The sequence below is a fragment of the Heptranchias perlo genome, chromosome 40 (assembly GCF_035084215.1).
Source record: "Heptranchias perlo isolate sHepPer1 chromosome 40, sHepPer1.hap1, whole genome shotgun sequence".
Taxonomy (NCBI): domain Eukaryota; kingdom Metazoa; phylum Chordata; class Chondrichthyes; order Hexanchiformes; family Hexanchidae; genus Heptranchias; species Heptranchias perlo.
In genome coordinates this window covers 18,035,564-18,052,765 of record NC_090364.1, presented here as the reverse complement: position 1 = coordinate 18,052,765, position 17,202 = coordinate 18,035,564, and the positions used below count along the sequence as shown (strand labels likewise).

At 54.8% G+C, this 17,202-nt stretch overlaps 2 protein-coding genes across 2 annotated transcripts in view; both read right to left on the bottom strand.

Moving 5' to 3' along the window:
- The window catches only part of LOC137305763 (beta-1,4-mannosyl-glycoprotein 4-beta-N-acetylglucosaminyltransferase-like), an 81,406-nt gene extending 77,500 nt beyond the window's left edge, over window positions 1-3,906 (bottom strand). The window contains exon 1 of the mRNA XM_067974712.1: window positions 3,876-3,906. Within this exon, the coding sequence (XP_067830813.1) occupies window positions 3,876-3,898 (23 nt within the window). The 5' untranslated portion in view covers window positions 3,899-3,906. The remainder of the gene's footprint in view (window positions 1-3,875) is intronic.
- Window positions 3,907-13,491: 9,585 nt separating this feature from the next.
- tab1 (TGF-beta activated kinase 1/MAP3K7 binding protein 1) lies at window positions 13,492-16,888 on the bottom strand. The gene is made up of 2 exons (XM_067974258.1): window positions 16,698-16,888; window positions 13,492-15,005 (listed from the first exon to the last, which is right to left on the bottom strand). Exons 1-2 carry the CDS (start codon window positions 16,886-16,888, stop codon window positions 14,786-14,788), a joined length of 411 nt encoding a protein of 136 aa, XP_067830359.1. The 3' UTR covers window positions 13,492-14,785.
- Window positions 16,889-17,202: the final 314 nt, after the last annotated feature.

Here is a 17,202-nt window from a genome sequence, read left to right as displayed (position 1 = left end):
GGAGACCCCTTATTTTTAAACTGTGGCCCCTAGTTCTAGTCTCTCCCACATGGGGAAACATCCTCTCAGCATCTACCCCTTCTAGTCCCCTCAGGATCTTATATGTTTCAATAAGATCACCTCTCATTCTTCTAAACTCCTGTGTATACAGGTCCAACTTGTCCAACCTTTCCTCATAAGATAACCCCCTCGTCCCAGGAATCAGTCGAGTGAACCTTCTCTGAACCGCCTCCAAAGCAATTATGTCCTTTCTTAAATAAGGCGGCCAAAACTGCACACAGTATTCTAGATGTGGCCTCACCATTGCCCTGTACAACTGTAGCAAAACATCTCTACTTTTATATTCCATTCCCCTTGTAATAAATGACAACATTCCATTTGCTGTACCTGCACACTAACTTTTTGGATAGATCCTTCTGTACCTCAGAGTTCTGTAATCTCTCTCCATTTAAATAATATGATGCTTTTCTATTCCTCCTCCTGCCAAAGTGGACAAGTTCACATTTTCCCACATTATACTCCATCTGCCAAATTTTTGGTCACTGTCTTAACCTATCTATATCCCTTTGCAGACTCCTTATGGCCTTTTCACAACTTACTTTCCTACCTACCTTTGTGTTATCAGCAAATTCAGCAACCAAATATTCGGTCCCTTCATCCAAGTCATTGATATAGATTGTAAGCAAGAAGAGGGGTTAGGACACATTTCCTTACAGAGCCTGGAATGCTTTGCCACAGAGAGTGATTGGAGCAGAGACCATTGGATCTTTTATGGGAAAATTGAATAAATATTTGAAGCAGAGGAAGATACAGGGCTATGGGGAGGGAACAGGGCAGTGGCATTAGTTTTGGATTTTGCCCTTGCAAGGAGCTAGGCTGTAGTCGGACGAGAGTCTTGTGCTGGAAGCTTCTACTGCTCTATGGGGTACCGAGTGCAAATTATTTGATACTGTTGCTGTAAAGCACTGGTCAGCTGCTTCTGGAACGCTGTGTCTAGCTCTGGGCAGATAATCACACAAAGGACATTACAGAGGAGGCAATAGAGGGGATTCGCCCATCAGGAACTTCAGTTCTGATGGGTGGGTAAGGAAATCCAGGTGGCATGGTTGAAATTTTCCAGATTATGAAGGCAATTGACAAAAGTGATCCAGGCAAATTATCGCAGCAAAGGATTCAAATCCCAAAGAACACCAGTTAAAAATTAGAGACTTAAAGAAATGTTTCACTCAAAGGTAAATAAGTTGCAGAATAAGTTGCCAGGAAAGGACATTGAAGTGTACAACTGTATAAATGGGGTTTCTGCAGAGAGAGAAGGAATTGAGGGATTATGGTGAGAAGGTGGGGTTGGGGGATATAAGAACAAAGAACATAAGAAATAGGAGCAGGAGTAGGTCATACGGCCCCTCGAGCCTGCTCCGCCATTCAACAAGATCATGGCTGATCTTCAATCTCAACTCCACTTTCCCGCCCGATCTCCATGTCCCTGATTCCCTTAGTGTCCAAAAATCTATTGATCTCAGTCTTGAATATATTCAACAACTGAGCATCCACAGCCCTCTGGGGTAGAGAATGGTGAGAAGGTGGGGTTGAGGGATATGGTGAGAAGGAAGACAGACTTGTTGGGTTAATAGCCTTTTCTGTTCCTAAAAATTCTTCTCTTCTAACAGAGTTGGGATGAAACGACACAATGGTGGAGTGAGGAATGCAGCTGTTACTGTGACAATGGCCACTGTCACGAGTACACATCTGTGCAGGAAGCTGACTGAAGGCATCGTTAGCATGAACAGAACGGCCAGTCAGGATACTGATAGAGTTAGGAAGGAGGAGGCTGTGGATAGGACTGTTAAAGAAATAGATCCTTTAAAAAATATTTTAAAGATCTCTTTCATTATAGAGAGAAAGAAGAAAAGTGCAAACTAGAAGGGCAAGGTTGTGTGAATGGCATTGGTCCAGCCTGTTGGAGAGTGTTTAACTAGGTCACTGGAGACGAGACTCTATTCACTGCCACTAATACAGTTTAATGGTGACTGGACCCATTTTAATTATTAATCTGTTACATTTCAGGCTTTTTCTGAACAATTCTGTCTGGTGTTCATGGCCACAGTTTGCAAAAGCAGAACCAGTGTTTGTACCCAAACCTGAATTCAGCTTGTGGTGTCCACAGCACAGATCCAATTGCAACCAATGTTCTGCAAATTTTTGCACATGCTGTGTGTGAAGGGGGAGGGATGTGAGGGTGCGGAGGGATGTGAGGGTGGGGGGGGGGATGTGGGGGAGGGACGTGAGCATGGGGGGGACGTGGGAGAGGGACAAGAGGGTGGGAGGTACGTGTGGGAGGAGGAGAGTAGGCATGTGGGGGAGGATAGTGTGTGGGGAGGGATAAGGGAGGTGGAGATGGTGGGGGGGATGGGGAGGGATGCGAGAGTGGAGGGATGGGGAGAGGGTGGGGGGATGTGTGGGAGGGAGAGAGTGGGGAGTGGGGAGAGTGAGGGATGGGGAGGGGGAGAGGGATGTGAGGAGAGGGATGTGAGGGGGGGGAGTGGGGAGAGGGAGGGATGGGGAGTGGGGAGAGGGAGGGATGGGGAGGGGGAGAGGGATGTGAGGGGGGGGAGTGGGGAGAGGGAGGGATGGGGAGTGGGGAGAGTGAGGGATGGGGAGGGGGAGAGGGATGTGAGGAGAGGGATGTGAGGGGGGGAGTGGGGAGAGGGAGGGATGGGGAGTGGGGAGAGGGAGGGATGGGGAGGGGGAGAGGGATGTGAGGGGGGGGAGAGGGATGTGAGGGGGGGGAGTGGGGAGAGGGAGGGATGGGGAGTGGGGAGAGGGAGGGATGGGGAGGGGGAGAGGGATGTGAGGGGGGGAGTGGGGAGAGGGAGGGATGGGGAGTGGGGAGAGGGAGGGATGGGGAGTGGGGAGAGGGAGGGATGGGGAGGGGGAGAGGGATGTGAGGGGGGGGGGAGTGGGGAGAGGGAGGGATGGGGAGGGGGAGAGGGAGGGATGGGGAGGGGGAGAGGGAGGGATGGGGAGGGGGAGAGGGAGGGATGGGGAGGGGGAGAGGGAGGGATGGGGAGAGGGAGAGGGATGTGAGGGAGGGATGGGGAGGGGGAGAGGGATGTGAGGAGAGGGATGTGAGGGGGGGAGTGGGGAGAGGGAGGGATGGGGAGTGGGGAGAGGGAGGGATGGGGAGGGGGAGAGGGATGTGAGGGGGGGGGGAGAGGGATGTGAGGGGGGGGGAGTGGGGAGAGGGAGGGATGGGGAGTGGGGAGAGGGAGGGATGGGGAGTGGGGAGAGGGAGGGATGGGGAGGGGGAGAGGGATGTGAGGGGGGGAGTGGGGAGAGGGAGGGATGGGGAGTGGGGAGAGGGAGGGATGGGGAGGGGGAGAGGGAGGGATGGGGAGGGGGAGAGGGAGGGATGGGGAGGGGGGGAGGGATGGGGAGGGGGAGAGGGATGTGAGGGGGGTGGAGTGGGGAGAGGGAGGGATGGGGAGGGGGAGAGGGAGGGATGGGGAGTGGGGAGAGGGATGTGAGGGAGTGGGGAGAGGGATGTGAGGGAGTGGGGAGGGATGTGAGGGGGGGGGGGGAGTGGGGAGAGGGAGGGATGGGGAGTGGGGAGAGGGATGTGAGGGAGTGGGGAGAGGGATGTGAGGGAGTGGGGAGGGATGTGAGGGGGGGGGAGTGGGGAGAGGGAGGGATGGGGAGTGGGGAGAGGGATGTGAGGGAGTGGGGAGGGATGTGAGGGGGGGGAGTGGGTATTGGCCGGATCCCGGTCTGCAGCTCAACTCCCCGGGCTCCCCAACCTGCGGTGCCTCATGCCCTCCGTTTAGCCCGGAACCCACCCGAGTGCGAACAGACCCGGTCCCTCCCAGTCCTCGGCCTACCTGCGGCCTCCGCCCCTCGACATCGTGCGGCGGGTCACGGTAAAGGGGGCGGGGCCGTGGGCGGAGCCCGAGGAGGGCGGGTCTCTGTGGAGGGGGCGGGGCCCGGGGAGGAGGGGGGCGGGTCTCTGTGGAGGGGGCGGGGCCCGGGGAGGAGGGGGCGGGTCTCTGTGGAGGGGGCGGGGCCCGGGCCCCCACGCTGTGTGCAGGGCTGTCTGAAGTTATGAGCTGTCCAGAAATGCACCGCCGTTGCAGAGTGACCGGGGGCGGGTGTTAAGTGCGCTTTGGCGGTGGTCACCCACAGCCTGATGACCATTAAACCAAGCCCAGCAGTCCGGCTTGTGACTGGACTGCTGTCGAAACAGAAAATGCTGGAGAAGCTCAGGCAGCATCTGGGGAGCTTACACCAGGTTATAGTCCAACAGTTTTATTTGAAAATCACAAGCTTTCTCCTTCGTCAGGTGAGTGAGTGAGTGTGGGAGTCCTTAAAGGTTATCGCATTTATAGTCAGAGAACAATACCTGGTGATTACAGATAATCTTGCCACCTGCCCGTTGTCAAGGTAATCAGACAGAGAGACATTACATACAGGACTACTGAATATACAAATGGCCAGAACAAAAGACAGAGAGAAACATCCGAAAGGAAGAGAATGACCCGTTGTATTAAAAACAGATAACTTTTCTTCCCCTGGTGGGGTAACGTGTAGCGTAACATGAACCCAAGATCCCGGTTGAGGCCGTCCTCATGGGGGCGGAACTTGGCTATCAATTTCTGCTCGACGATTTTGCGTTGTCGTGTGTCTCAAAGGCCGCCTTGGAGAACACTTACCCGAAGATCGGTGGCTGAATGTCCCTGACTGCTGAAGTGTTCCCCGACTGGGAGGGAACCCTCCTGTCTGGTGATTGTTGCGCGGTGTCCGTTTATCCGTTGTCACAGTGTCTGCATGGTCTCGCCAATGTACCATGCTCTGGGGCATCCTTTCCTGCAACGTATGAGGTAGACAACGTTGGCCGAGTCACAGGAGTATGAACCATGCACCTGGTGGGTGGTGTCCTCTCGTGTGATGGTGGTATCTGTGTCGATGATCTGGCATGTCTTGCAGAGGTTGCCGTGGCAGGGTTGTGTGGTGTCGTGGACGCTGTTCTCCTGAAAGCTGGGTAATTTGCTGCGAACGATGGTCTGTTTGAGGTGTGGGGATGGTCTTAGCGAGGTGTTAGGCGTCATCGATGACATGTTGAAGGCTGCGGAGAACATAGCGTAGTTTCTCCGCTCCGGGGAAGTACTGGACGACGAAGGGTACTCCGTTGGTTGTGTCCCGTGTTAGTCTTCTGAGCAGGTCGATGCGATTCTTCGCTGTGGCCCGTCGGAACTGTCGATCGACGAGTCGAGCGTCATATCCCGTTCTTACGAGGGCGTCTTTCAGCGTCTGTAGGTGTCCATCGCGTTCCTCCTCGTCTGAGCAGATCCTGTGTATTTGTAGGGCCTGTCCATAGGGGATGGCCTCTTTGACGTGGTTAGGGTGGAAGCTGGAAAAGTGGAGCATCGTGAGGTTGTCCGTGGGCTTGCGGTAGAGTGAGGTGCTAAGGTGCCCGTCTTTGATGGAGATTCGTGTGTCCAAGAAAGAAACCGATTCTGAGGAGTAGTCCATGGTGAACTTGATAGTGGGATGGAACTTTTTGATGTTATCGTGTAGTCTCTTCAGTGATTCTTCGCCGTGGGTCCATAGGAAGAAAATGTTGTCGATGTATCTGGTGTATAGCGTTGGTTGGAGGTCCTGTGCAGTGAAGAAGTCCTGCTCGAACTTGTGCATGAAAATGTTGGCGTATTGGGGTGCGAATTTGGTCCCCATGGCTGTTCCGTGTGTTTGGGTAAAGAACTGGTTATCGAAGGTGAAGACATTGTGATCCAGGATGAAGCGGATGAGTTGTAGGATGGTGTCTGGAGATTGGCTATTGTTGGTGTTGAGTACTGAGGCTGTTGCAGCGATGCAGTCATCGTGGGGAATACTGGTGTAGAGTGCCGAGACGTCCATCGTGGTGAGAAGTGTTCCTGGTTCAACTGGTTCGTGGGTGCTGAGTTTTTGTAGGAAGTTTGTAGTGTCGCGACAGAAGCTGGGGGTTCCCTGTACGATGGGTTTCAAGATGCCCTCGATGTATCCAGAGAGGTTCTCACACAGAGTTCCGTTGCCTGATACGATAGGACGGCCGGGTGTGTTGGCTTTGTGTATCTTTGGGAGGCAGTAGAAGTCTCCCACACGGGGAGTACGTGGGATGAGAGCACGTAGGATGCTTTGAAGGTCTACGCTGCCGACATGAAAACCAAGAGCAGGAAGCTTGAGAAACTCGGCATCACCACCATCAACCAAGCCTCCCCCGGTACCACGGTTGCAACCACAGGGAAGTCTATTGTCAATTTGTCCGACCACACCCTTCAACCAGACGAGATCGAAGTTCTCAGCCGAGGGCTCAATTTCTGCCCCAACACCAAAATGGACTCCATTGGTCTCGCGGCGGACACAGAGGAATTCATCAGGAGAATGAGGCTCCAGGAATTTTTCCACAAATCCCAAGATTTCAGCAGCGAACCCAATGAGACAATCAACGATCCGCGGTACAGCAACCGAAGAAAGAGTCAAACTGGACTCCTCCGGAGGGTCGCTGCCCTAAGCTTGACATGTATGCTCAAGCTGTCAGGAAATGTGTCAACGCCAGATTCATCAGCCGCACTCACAAGACAGTCCAGAATGTCACCCGAGCACAACGCAACGCCATCGACGCTCTCAAGACCAACCGCGACATAGTCATCAAACCAGCGGACAAAGGAGGAGCCATCGTCATACAGAACAGACTATTGCAAAGAAGCATACCGACAACTGGACAACCAGGAACACTACAGACGGTTACCCACAGATCCGACCAAAGAACACACCCACCAGCTCAACAAACTGATCAAGACCTTCGATCCAGACCTTCAAAGCATCCTACGCACTCCCCGCGTGGGAGACTTCTACTGCCTCCCAAAGATACACAAAGCCAACACACCCGGACGTCCTATCGTATCAGGCAACGGAACCCTGTGTGAGAACCTCTCTGGATACGTCGAGGGCATCCTGAAACCCATCGTACAGGGAACCCCCAGTTTCTGTCGCGACACTACAAACTTCCTACAAAAACTCAGCACCCACGGACCAGTTGAACCAGGAACACTTCTCACCACGATGGACGTCGCGGCACTCTACACCAGTATCCCCCACGATGACGGTATCGCTGCGAAGGCATCAATACTCAACACCAACAACAGCCAATCTCCAGACGCCATCCTACAACTCATCCGCTTCATCCTGGATCACAATGTCTTCACCTTCGATAACCAGTTCTTTACCCAAACACACAGAACAGCCATGGGGACCAAATTTGCACCCCTATACGCCAACATTTTCATGCACAAGTTCGAGCAGGACTTCTTCACTGCACAAGACCTCCAACCAACACTATACACCAGATACATCGACGACATTTTCTTCCAATGGACCCACGGCGAAGAATCACTGAAGAAACTACACGATACTCCTCAGAATCGGTTTCTTTCTTGGACACACGAATCTCCATCAAAGACGGGCACCTCAGCACCTCACTCTACCGCAAGCCCACGGACAACCTCACGATGCTCCACTTTTCCAGCTTCCACCCTAACCACGTCAAAGAGGCCATCCCCTATGGACAGGCCCTGCGAATACACAGGATCTGCTCAGACGAGGAGGAACGCGATGGACACCTACAGACGCTGAAAGACGCCCTCGTAAGAACAGGATATGATGCTCGACTCGTCGATCGACAGTTCCGACGGGCCACAGCGAAAAATCGCATAGTCCTCCTCAGAAGACTAACACGGGACGCAACCAACAGAGTACCCTTCGTCGTCCAGTACTTCCCCGGAGCGGAGAAACTACGCCATGTTCTCAGCAGCCTTCAACATGTCATCGATGACGACGAACACCTCGCTAAGGCCATCCCCACACCTCCACTACTCGCCTTCAAACAGCCACCCAACCTCAAACAGACCATCGTTCGCAGCAAATTACCCAGCTTTCAGGAGAACAGCGTCCACGACACCACACAACCCTGCCACGGCAACCTCTGCAAGACATGCCAGATCATCGATACAGATACCATCACACGAGAGGACACCACCCACCAGGTAAATGGTTCATACTCCTGTGACTTGGCCAACGTTGTCTACCTCATACGTTGCAGGAAAGGATGCCCCGGAGCATGGTACATTGGCGAGACCATGCAGACACTGCGACAACAGATAAACGGACACCGCGCAACAATCACCAGACAGGAGGGTTCCCTCTCAGTCGGGGAACACTTCAGCAGTCAAGGGCATTCAGCCACCGTTCTTCGGGTAAGCGTTCTCCAAGGCGGCCTTCGAGACAAACGACAACTCAAAATCGTCGAGCAGAAATTGATAGCCAAGTTCCACACCCATGAGGACGGCCTCAACCGGGATCTTGGGTTCATGTCACACTGCATGTAACCCCACCAGCGAAAAAAAGTTATCTGTTTTTAATACAACGGGTCATTCTCTCTCTTTCTCTTCCTTTCGGATGTTTCTCTCTCTCTCTCCCTGTCTTTTGTTCGGGCCGTTTGTATATTCGGTGGTCCTGTATGTAATGTCTCTCTGTCTGAACACTTTGATTGCCTTGACAACGGGCAGTTGGAAAGATTATCTGTAATCACCAGGCATTGTTCTGACTATAAATGCGGTAACCTTAAAGGAATCCCACACTTCACCTGATGAAGGAGAAAGCCTCCGAAAGCTTGTGATTTTCAAATAAAACTGTTGGACTATAACCTGGTGTTGTAAGATTCCTTACATTTGTCAACCCCAGTCCATCACCGGCATCTCCACATCGATGTTAAAAGAGTTAAAGTTTTTAAACTGAGGGGGGGAGGGGAGGAAAGAACAAAAGGGAATGTCTCTGATAGGGTGGAGGGCAAGAGTGATGAAATGGTTGAAGGGAAGAGGGTGCAAGGCAGGGAGGGTGGGAATGGGATGGGTTAAGAAACAATAGATTGATCAGGAGTAGCTGTGAATGGCAGTTGCTGTCCGAAAAAAAATGGGAGCAGTGATTATAACTGTACTTGCTTAAAAACCTTAACTCTTAACATTTTCCAGCCTGACTTGCTGAGCTTCTCCAGCATCCACAGTATTTTGCTTTTGACGGGACAGGTCTGTTAGCTCCAGAACAAGGGCCAAATCCGATCCACTTTCAGGGGAAAGCAGTTCTCGAGCTGAACATTCACCACACACCGTTCGAATGTGTTTAGTTCCTGTTTATTTGGAAGGCACATTGTTTGCAGGAACAGGAAACTAGTTCAGAAACAATCCATAAATAATTCACAGAACGATAATGTTTAATGTGATCCGAGAGTCAGAAGGTCAGGAGCAACTACATCACTTTAAAAGGGCTAAATTCAATGAAATGAGGGAATGAAAGCAAATTGAGCGGGAGAGGTTGTTTAACACAGAAAATGGAACACATTTCAAGATATAATACTGAGGAGGCAGAATACTTTCCCTAAAACAAGATCAAAGTAAACGCCCACACTGGCCCAGCCCCTAAAAAATTGCAGAAACATATTAAAAAGATTAGAGATAGACCTGGACAAAAAAAGCACAGCAACTGAGGCTGAGACAACAGTAAAAAAATGTTATCACAACAGCAAGAGGGCAGAGAACAGGCAAAAACCTTTTAAAAAATGCAAATGGACATGAAACTGAGGATGAGCCCATTTAGTAAATACTCAATGATTCACAAGGGTAGACAAGAGCAACATGCCCTCTCCAGATAAAGATCTCAAGCAATGGAAATCCTAGACCGCCCAAAGGGGCTCAAAACAAATAAATGCCCAGGGATAGATGGCATTTATCTCAGAGTGCTGAGGGGACTAGGGAAGAGATTTGTGAAGTACCAACAATCATGAGGGAGTTATTGGACATTGGGAAAGCAACAGGAGATTGGAAGCAGGCTTGTGTGATGCCCACATTCAAAAAGAGTGATAAAGTAAACCCAGGCAAGGACAGATCCATTAGTCGAACTCTCATTCCATGTAAAATAATGGAATCAATTATCAGGAGTAGACAAGGATCATCGATACAATAACCGTGTTAACATCAGTCAGCACAGATTGAGGGGGGGGAAGCCATGTGACCTGATGTACCTCGACTTCCAAAAGGCTTTTGACAAAGTTCCACACAAAAGGCGGAGTGGAGAACCACCGTTCGAGTCTATTTGTTCTCACCACATCCAGCGATGGAACATGGCTCCTTTCCTGCCGGCTCTGCCCAGTTCCATGGAGAATACATCTCGAATTATTTCAAGTCATACTGAGTCCATGTCCTTGTGCAGACAGCAGAAAACTCAATGCTCCTCTCCCTCACACACAGACCCGCTCCCCCCCTCTCTCTCACACACAGACCCGCTCCCCCCCTCTCTCTCACACACAGACCCGCTCCCCCCCTCTCTCTCACACACAGACCCGCTCCCCCCCTCTCTCTCACACACAGACCCGCTCCCCCCCTCTCTCTCTCACACAGACCCGCTCCCCCCCTCTCTCTCACACACAGACCCGCTCCCCCCCTCTCTCTCTCACACAGACCCGCTCCCCCCCTCTCTCTCACACACAGACCCGCTCCCCCCCTCTCTCTCACACACAGACCCGCTCCCCCCCTCTCTCTCACACACAGACCCGCTCCCCCCCTCTCTCTCACACACAGACCCGCTCCCCCCCTCTCTCTCACACACAGACCCGCTCCCCCCCTCTCTCTCACACACAGACCCACTCCCCCCCTCTCTCTCACACACAGACCCACTCCCCCCCTCTCTCACACACAGAGACCCGCTCCCCCCTCTCTCACACACAGACCCACTCCCCCCCTCTCTCTCACACACAGACCCGCTCCCCCCCTCTCTCTCACACACAGACCCGCTCCCCCCTCTCTCTCTCACACAGACCCGCTCCCCCCCTCTCTCTCACACACAGACCCGCTCCCCCCCTCTCCCTCACACACAGACCCGCTCCCCCCCCTCTCTCACACACAGACCCGCTCCCCCCCCTCTCTCTCACACACAGCCCCGCTCCCCCCCTCTCTCTCACACACAGACCCGCTCCCCCCCCTCTCTCTCACACACAGACCCGCTCCCCCCCCTCTCTCTCACACACAGACCCGCTCCCCCCCTCTCTCTCACACACAGACCCGCTCCCCCCTCTCTCTCACACAGACCCGCTCCCCCCCTCTCTCACACACAGACCCGCTCCCCCCCTCTCTCTCACACACAGAGACCCGCTCCCCCCCTCTCTCTCACACACAGACCCGCTCCCCCCCCTCTCTCTCACACACAGACCCGCTCCCCCCCCTCTCTCACACACAGACCCGCTCCCCCCTCTCACACACAGACAGACCCGCTCCCCCCCCCTCTCTCTCACACACAGACCCGCTCCCCCCCTCTCTCACACACAGACCCGCTCCCCCCCCTCTCTCACACACAGACCCGCTCCCCCCCTCTCTCACACACAGACCCGCTCCCCCCCTCTCTCACACACAGACCCGCTCCCCCCCTCTCTCTCACACACAGACCCGCTCCCCCCCTCTCTCGCACACAGAGACCCGCTCCCCCCCTCTCTCACACACAGAGACCCGCTCCCCCCCTCTCTCACACAGAGACCCGCTCCCCCCCCCTCTCTCACACAGAGACCCGCTCCCCCCTCTCTCACACACACAGACCTGCTCCCCCCCCCTCTCTCTCACACAGACCTGCTCCCCCCCTCTCTCACACACAGACCCACTCCCCCCCCCTCTCTCTCACACAGACCCGCTCCCCCCTCTCTCACACACACAGACCTGCTCCCCCCCTCTCTCTCACACACAGACCCGCTCCCCCCCCTCTCTCTCACACACAGACCCACTCCCCCCCCTCTCTCTCACACAGACCCGCTCCCCCCCTCTCTCTCACACACAGACCCGCTCCCCCCCTCTCTCTCACACACAGACCCGCTCCCCCCCTCTCTCTCACACACAGACCCGCTCCCCCCTCTCTCTCACACACAGACCCGCTCCCCCCCCCTCTCTCACACACAGACCCACTCCCCCCCCCTCTCTCACACAGACCCGCTCCCCCCCTCTCTCACACACACAGACCCGCTCCCCCCCTCTCTCTCACACACAGACCCGCTCCCCCCCCCTCTCTCACACACAGACCCGCTCCCCCCCTCTCTCACACACAGACCCGCTCCCCCCCTCTCTCACACACACAGACCCACTCCCCCCCCCCTCTCACACAGACCCGCTCCCCCCCTCTCTCTCACACACAGACCCACTCCCCCCCTCTCCCTCACACAGACCCGCTCCCCCCTCTCTCTCACACACAGACCCGCTCCCCCCCCCTCTCTCACACACAGACCCGCTCCCCCCTCTCTCTCACACACAGACCCGCTCCCCCCCTCTCTCTCACACACAGACCCGCTCCCCCCCTCTCTCTCTCACACAGACCCGCTCCCCCCCTCTCTCTCACACACAGACCCGCTCCCCCCCTCTCTCTCTCACACAGACCCGCTCCCCCCCTCTCTCTCACACAGACCTGCTCCCCCCCTCTCTCTCACACAGACCCGCTCCCCCCCTCTCTCACACACAGACCCGCTCCCCCCCTCTCTCACACACAGACCCACTCCCCCCCCCCTCTCACACACAGACCCGCTCCCCCCCCCCCTCTCACACACAGACCCGCTCCCCCCCTCTCTCTCACACAGACCCGCTCCCCCCCCTCTCTCACACAGACCCGCTCCCCCCCTCTCTCACACACACAGACCCGCTCCCCCCCTCTCTCTCACACAGACCCGCTCCCCCCCTCTCTCACACACACAGACCTGCTCCCCCCCTCTCTCTCACACAGACCCGCTCCCCCCTCTCTCACACACACAGACCCGCTCCCCCCCCTCTCTCACACACACAGACCCGCTCCCCCCCTCTCTCACACACACAGACCCGCTCCCCCCCTCTCTCTCACACAGACCCGCTCCCCCCCTCTCTCACACACACAGACCCGCTCCCCCCCTCTCTCACACAGACCCGCTCCCCCCCTCTCTCTCACACACAGACCCGCTCCCCCCCTCTCTCTCACACAGACCCGCTCCCCCCCTCTCTCACACACAGACCCACTCCCCCCCTCTCTCTCACACACACAGACCCGCTCCCCCCCTCTCTCACACACAGACCCACTCCCCCCCCTCTCTCTCACACAGACCCGCTCCCCCCCTCTCTCGCACACACAGACCCGCTCCCCCCTCTCTCACACACACAGACCCGCTCCCCCCCCTCTCTCACACACAGACCCGCTCCCCCCCTCTCTCGCACACACAGACCCGCTCCCCCCTCTCTCACACACACAGACCTGCTCCCCCCCTCTCTCACACACACAGACCCGCTCCCCCCCCTCTCTCACACACAGACCCGCTCCCCCCCTCTCTCACACACACAGACCTGCTCCCCCCCTCTCTCTCACACAGACCTGCTCCCCCCCACTCACACACAGACCCGCTCCCCCCCCCTCTCTCTGACCCTCTCCTCGATGCGCGCTCTCTCTCTCTGACCCTCTCCTCGATGCGCGCTCTCTCTCTCTGACCCTCTCCTCGATGCGCGCTCTCTCTCTCTGACCCTCTCCTCGATGCGCGCTCTCTCTCTCTGACCCTCTCCTCGATGCGCGCTCTCTCTCTCTGACCCTCTCCTCGATGCTCGGTCTGACCTGGTAGAATAGCTGTTTCGAACAGTGCCTCCTGAGGCCTGGAAATCAAGCTATTGGCAGCTTATCTCAGCTGCTGACAAAATGCCTTTGGGATGTTGGATCAGGCGATTCCTGGACAGGGACTTCTTCAGTTCCAGAAAATATACCCGACACCCTGAGCTAATTCACAAGTTTCAATAAGTATCAAGTAAACAGTCAAAAAAACTCACCGTACTTTTCTCCCCACCTCTCCAGAAGGCGCTAACTCTGACTGGAGCATTACCCTAGGGGCATCTCCCTGGTACATCTCCCATTCATCATGCGTGAGCCTAAACAGTTGACAGCTATTTGACTGTGGAGGGCATTGCAAATGAGCTTGGTCCTGATTTTCCTCCCCATCCCCAGTTTGAGTGCCCTGGTTAACTCAGCATCGAGCTGGTCCTTGTGACTCAGTTTCACACCCTGCTGAGAGGAGCTGTCAGCACAGGCTGGGGTTGAACACCAGGCCTCCTTGGACTGTACAAATACGCACCACACGGAGCCGGGGGGAGGGGGAACAGATCGTGAGTGGTTTTAAACTCGGAGCTGGGTTCACGGGTGCAGCACGAGGCATTCGATCCATGACAATCCCGTAAAATAGCAGCTGGCGAGAGGGCAGAGCTCCCCCAACACGGGCCACGCACAGCCAGCAGAGGCCAGCTCTGCTCCCAGGGAGACATCACTCAACACAAGAGCTCTCCTCGATACAATCACTCCTCCCCCAGCAATCTCAGACAGAAAGATTGCAAACAGTATCCACAATTAACATTAATCCCTCGTTCTTTCCTCAGTTCTGGGAGAGTCGGGATTCAATTACTCACATTCTCCAACTTACAATTCCTCTAACCGAGGTTTGTATTGATGCTATTGAGAAATTAAATACAAGGGGTTCCCAGTAACAGAGCAGGACAGTCCCGTGGGGATTGGCCGCAGTTCAGTTCCTGTTCAAGGATTTCTCTCCATGACTTGAGAGCTGAGGAATCAGTGACATCGAGGGGGGAGAGGGGGGAGTCAGCAGATGCCACAATCCAGAGTTCTCCAGCAGCTCAACTTGTGCCCAGGGTCAGGTGTGGTGCTGACCAATCCTCTATTGGACTCCGCCCAGGGTCTGCTCGCAGTGGTCCACCGTCCAGAGGCGGTAGAACTCCAAGAAGTCGACGTAGGGCTCGACTCGGCCATCTTCGTCGGGCTGGAGGGTTTGAGGGAGCCGGTGGCGGTGGAAGAGGTGGCCGTGCCCATCGCCCGAGCTGGAACTGCTGCTGTGTGTGTGCGTGTTGGTTGACTGCAGTGTCGCTGTCGGACTTTGACTAGAAAGAAACCAGAAGTTTAACAGCGTGTGTTTCGCGGGGTGAGTCACATCCCTACACTGAGAGCCTTTAATCATAGAACCACAGCCATTCGGCCCATCGTGCCTATGCCAGCTCTTTGAAAGATCTGTCCCACTCCCCCTGCTCTTTCGCCAGAGCCCTGCAAATTTTCTCCCCTTCAAGGATTTATCCAATTCCCTTTTGAAAGTTATTATTGAATCTGCTTCCACCGCCCTTTCAGGCAGTGAATTCCAGATCATAACTCGCTGCGTAAAAAATTTCTCATGTTGCCTCTGGCTCTTTTGCCGATCACCTTAAATCTGTGTCCTCTGGTTACCGACCCTCCTGCCACTGGAAATAGTTTCTCCTTATTTACTCTATCAAAACCCTTCATGATTTTGAACACTTCTATTAAATCTCCCCTTATTCGTCTCTGCTCTAAGGAGAACAATCCCAGCTTCTCCAGTCTCTCCACATAATTGAAGTCCCTCATCCGAGAGATTATGAAAAATGCCCCAAGGAGTTTCACGATTTACGTTGGGGGGGGGGGGGGGGGGGGGGGGGGGGGGCGGGGGAAAAGAGAGAGAAAGAGGAGAATCAGACACAGAGCGGGAGTGGGGAGCAAAGCCCTGATCAGTGAGGTGGGTTTCACAAGTCAGGCAGTGAGGATTGGGGAGAGGGTCAGAGTGCAGGGCCAGCACGGCTGAAGGCCCAAGGCACTGATGTTGGAGCGGGGGCTGAGGTTCTGGTGGGGGCACATCGGAGTCCCGACTGAGGAGTGTGGGAGGAGACTGCAGGGTGGGGGGGGCGCTCAGCGGTTTGCTGATGAATTCAATGCACTGGGAGATGGGGAGCCAGTGTGGATGGGGCCGGAGGTGAAAGGTGTGTGGGACCTGGTGTGGACAGGACACAGAGGGCCGAGTTCTGGATGAGTTGGGGTTTGGGAGGCCGGCGAGGAGTGGAGTAAATCGAGCCTGGGGGTGACAAGGGCCCGGCTGACAGTTTTAGCGATGGTGGAGGAGAGATAGGGCTGAGGGAGGAATAACTTGGAAACGGAAATAGGTCTTGTTGATGGACAAGGGGTGTGAACTCCACTCAGCCTCCTACAGGGTGGTCGAGTGGTGAACTAAGTGAGCAGCCGGGAAAGGGAATGGGATCAGGGGTAGAGTGAGGAGCATTAACCTCCCAAGTGCAAATCAGGGGCACCCAGAGGTCTCTCCACAGGGACGATATTTGCTCGCACAATAAAAGCACCTTTACATGGTCAGGGGCTCTTGACTCATTTAATCTCCGGGAGGTGAGAGACCCTGGGAAACGGCCCAGAGCAGAACACTCCGATATTCTCCCCAGTGCCAAAGGTGAAACTCTCAGGTCTCACAACACTGCAATTTGCATTCGGTGCAAAGTTAGTGATAGCCGCACTCTCACACCCCCAGCACCATCAGATAACCCCGCACCGGCCCGGGGCGGGAACCTCACCCAATACCGGCCCAGAGCAGGAGTTACATCCCACATCACAGGGGGAACGTGGCAGACAGGCATCTTCAGAATTACAGCATCACTCAGAGGTGGAACGTGAGAGCTGCCCGGGTATGAGAGGGGATGGAGCAGGAGGTCAGTGAATGTAACCCCCGTCACTCAAACACCAAGGGATCTCGCGGCCTCCCTCTCTCCTACACTCACGCCTCCTACCTGTTGGTGAGTGTCGGTGTAGTCTCATCTCCTGTTGAATTGCTATGGTTACCATTCATCATCTGATTCTGGGATGGCATCACCAGGGAGAGCGTGACGCTGGTTTTTCCCAGAGTTCCTTGCGTGCTGGTGTAAGGAACAGAGACTGGGTAGATTCGACTCCCTGGAACAGAGCGGTAAAGACTGGTCATTAACAGACATAAACATACATACAAACAGTGACGGACTGGAAAAGACCCTCTGGTCCATCCAGCCTGTCCCACACAATTGTGATATCTTGTGTATCACAATATATACACTCCCCACCCCACACCATGTGATCTCCTGGGAAAGGCCAAAAACCAGATAAAAACCCAGGCCAATTTGGGGAAAAAAAAATGTGGGAAATTCCTCTCTGACTTCTTAGGTGATCAAAACTAGTCCAGGAGATCACTCTGGCCCTGAATTCTATAATTACCGTCCTTTTATACGAGGTGATCTCCGCCCCAACCAGAAACAGGTCCGG

Excerpts from the sequence above, each read along its gene's own strand:
- tab1 (XM_067974258.1), bottom strand. The coding sequence starts at position 16,888 with ATGACCAGTCTTTACCGCTCTGTTCCAGGGAGTCGAATCTACCCAGTC. Across the intron at positions 15,006-16,697 it reads ACACCGACACTCACCAACAG|TCAAAGTCCGACAGCGACAC; the intron begins GTAGGAGGCGTG and ends GTTTCTTTCTAG.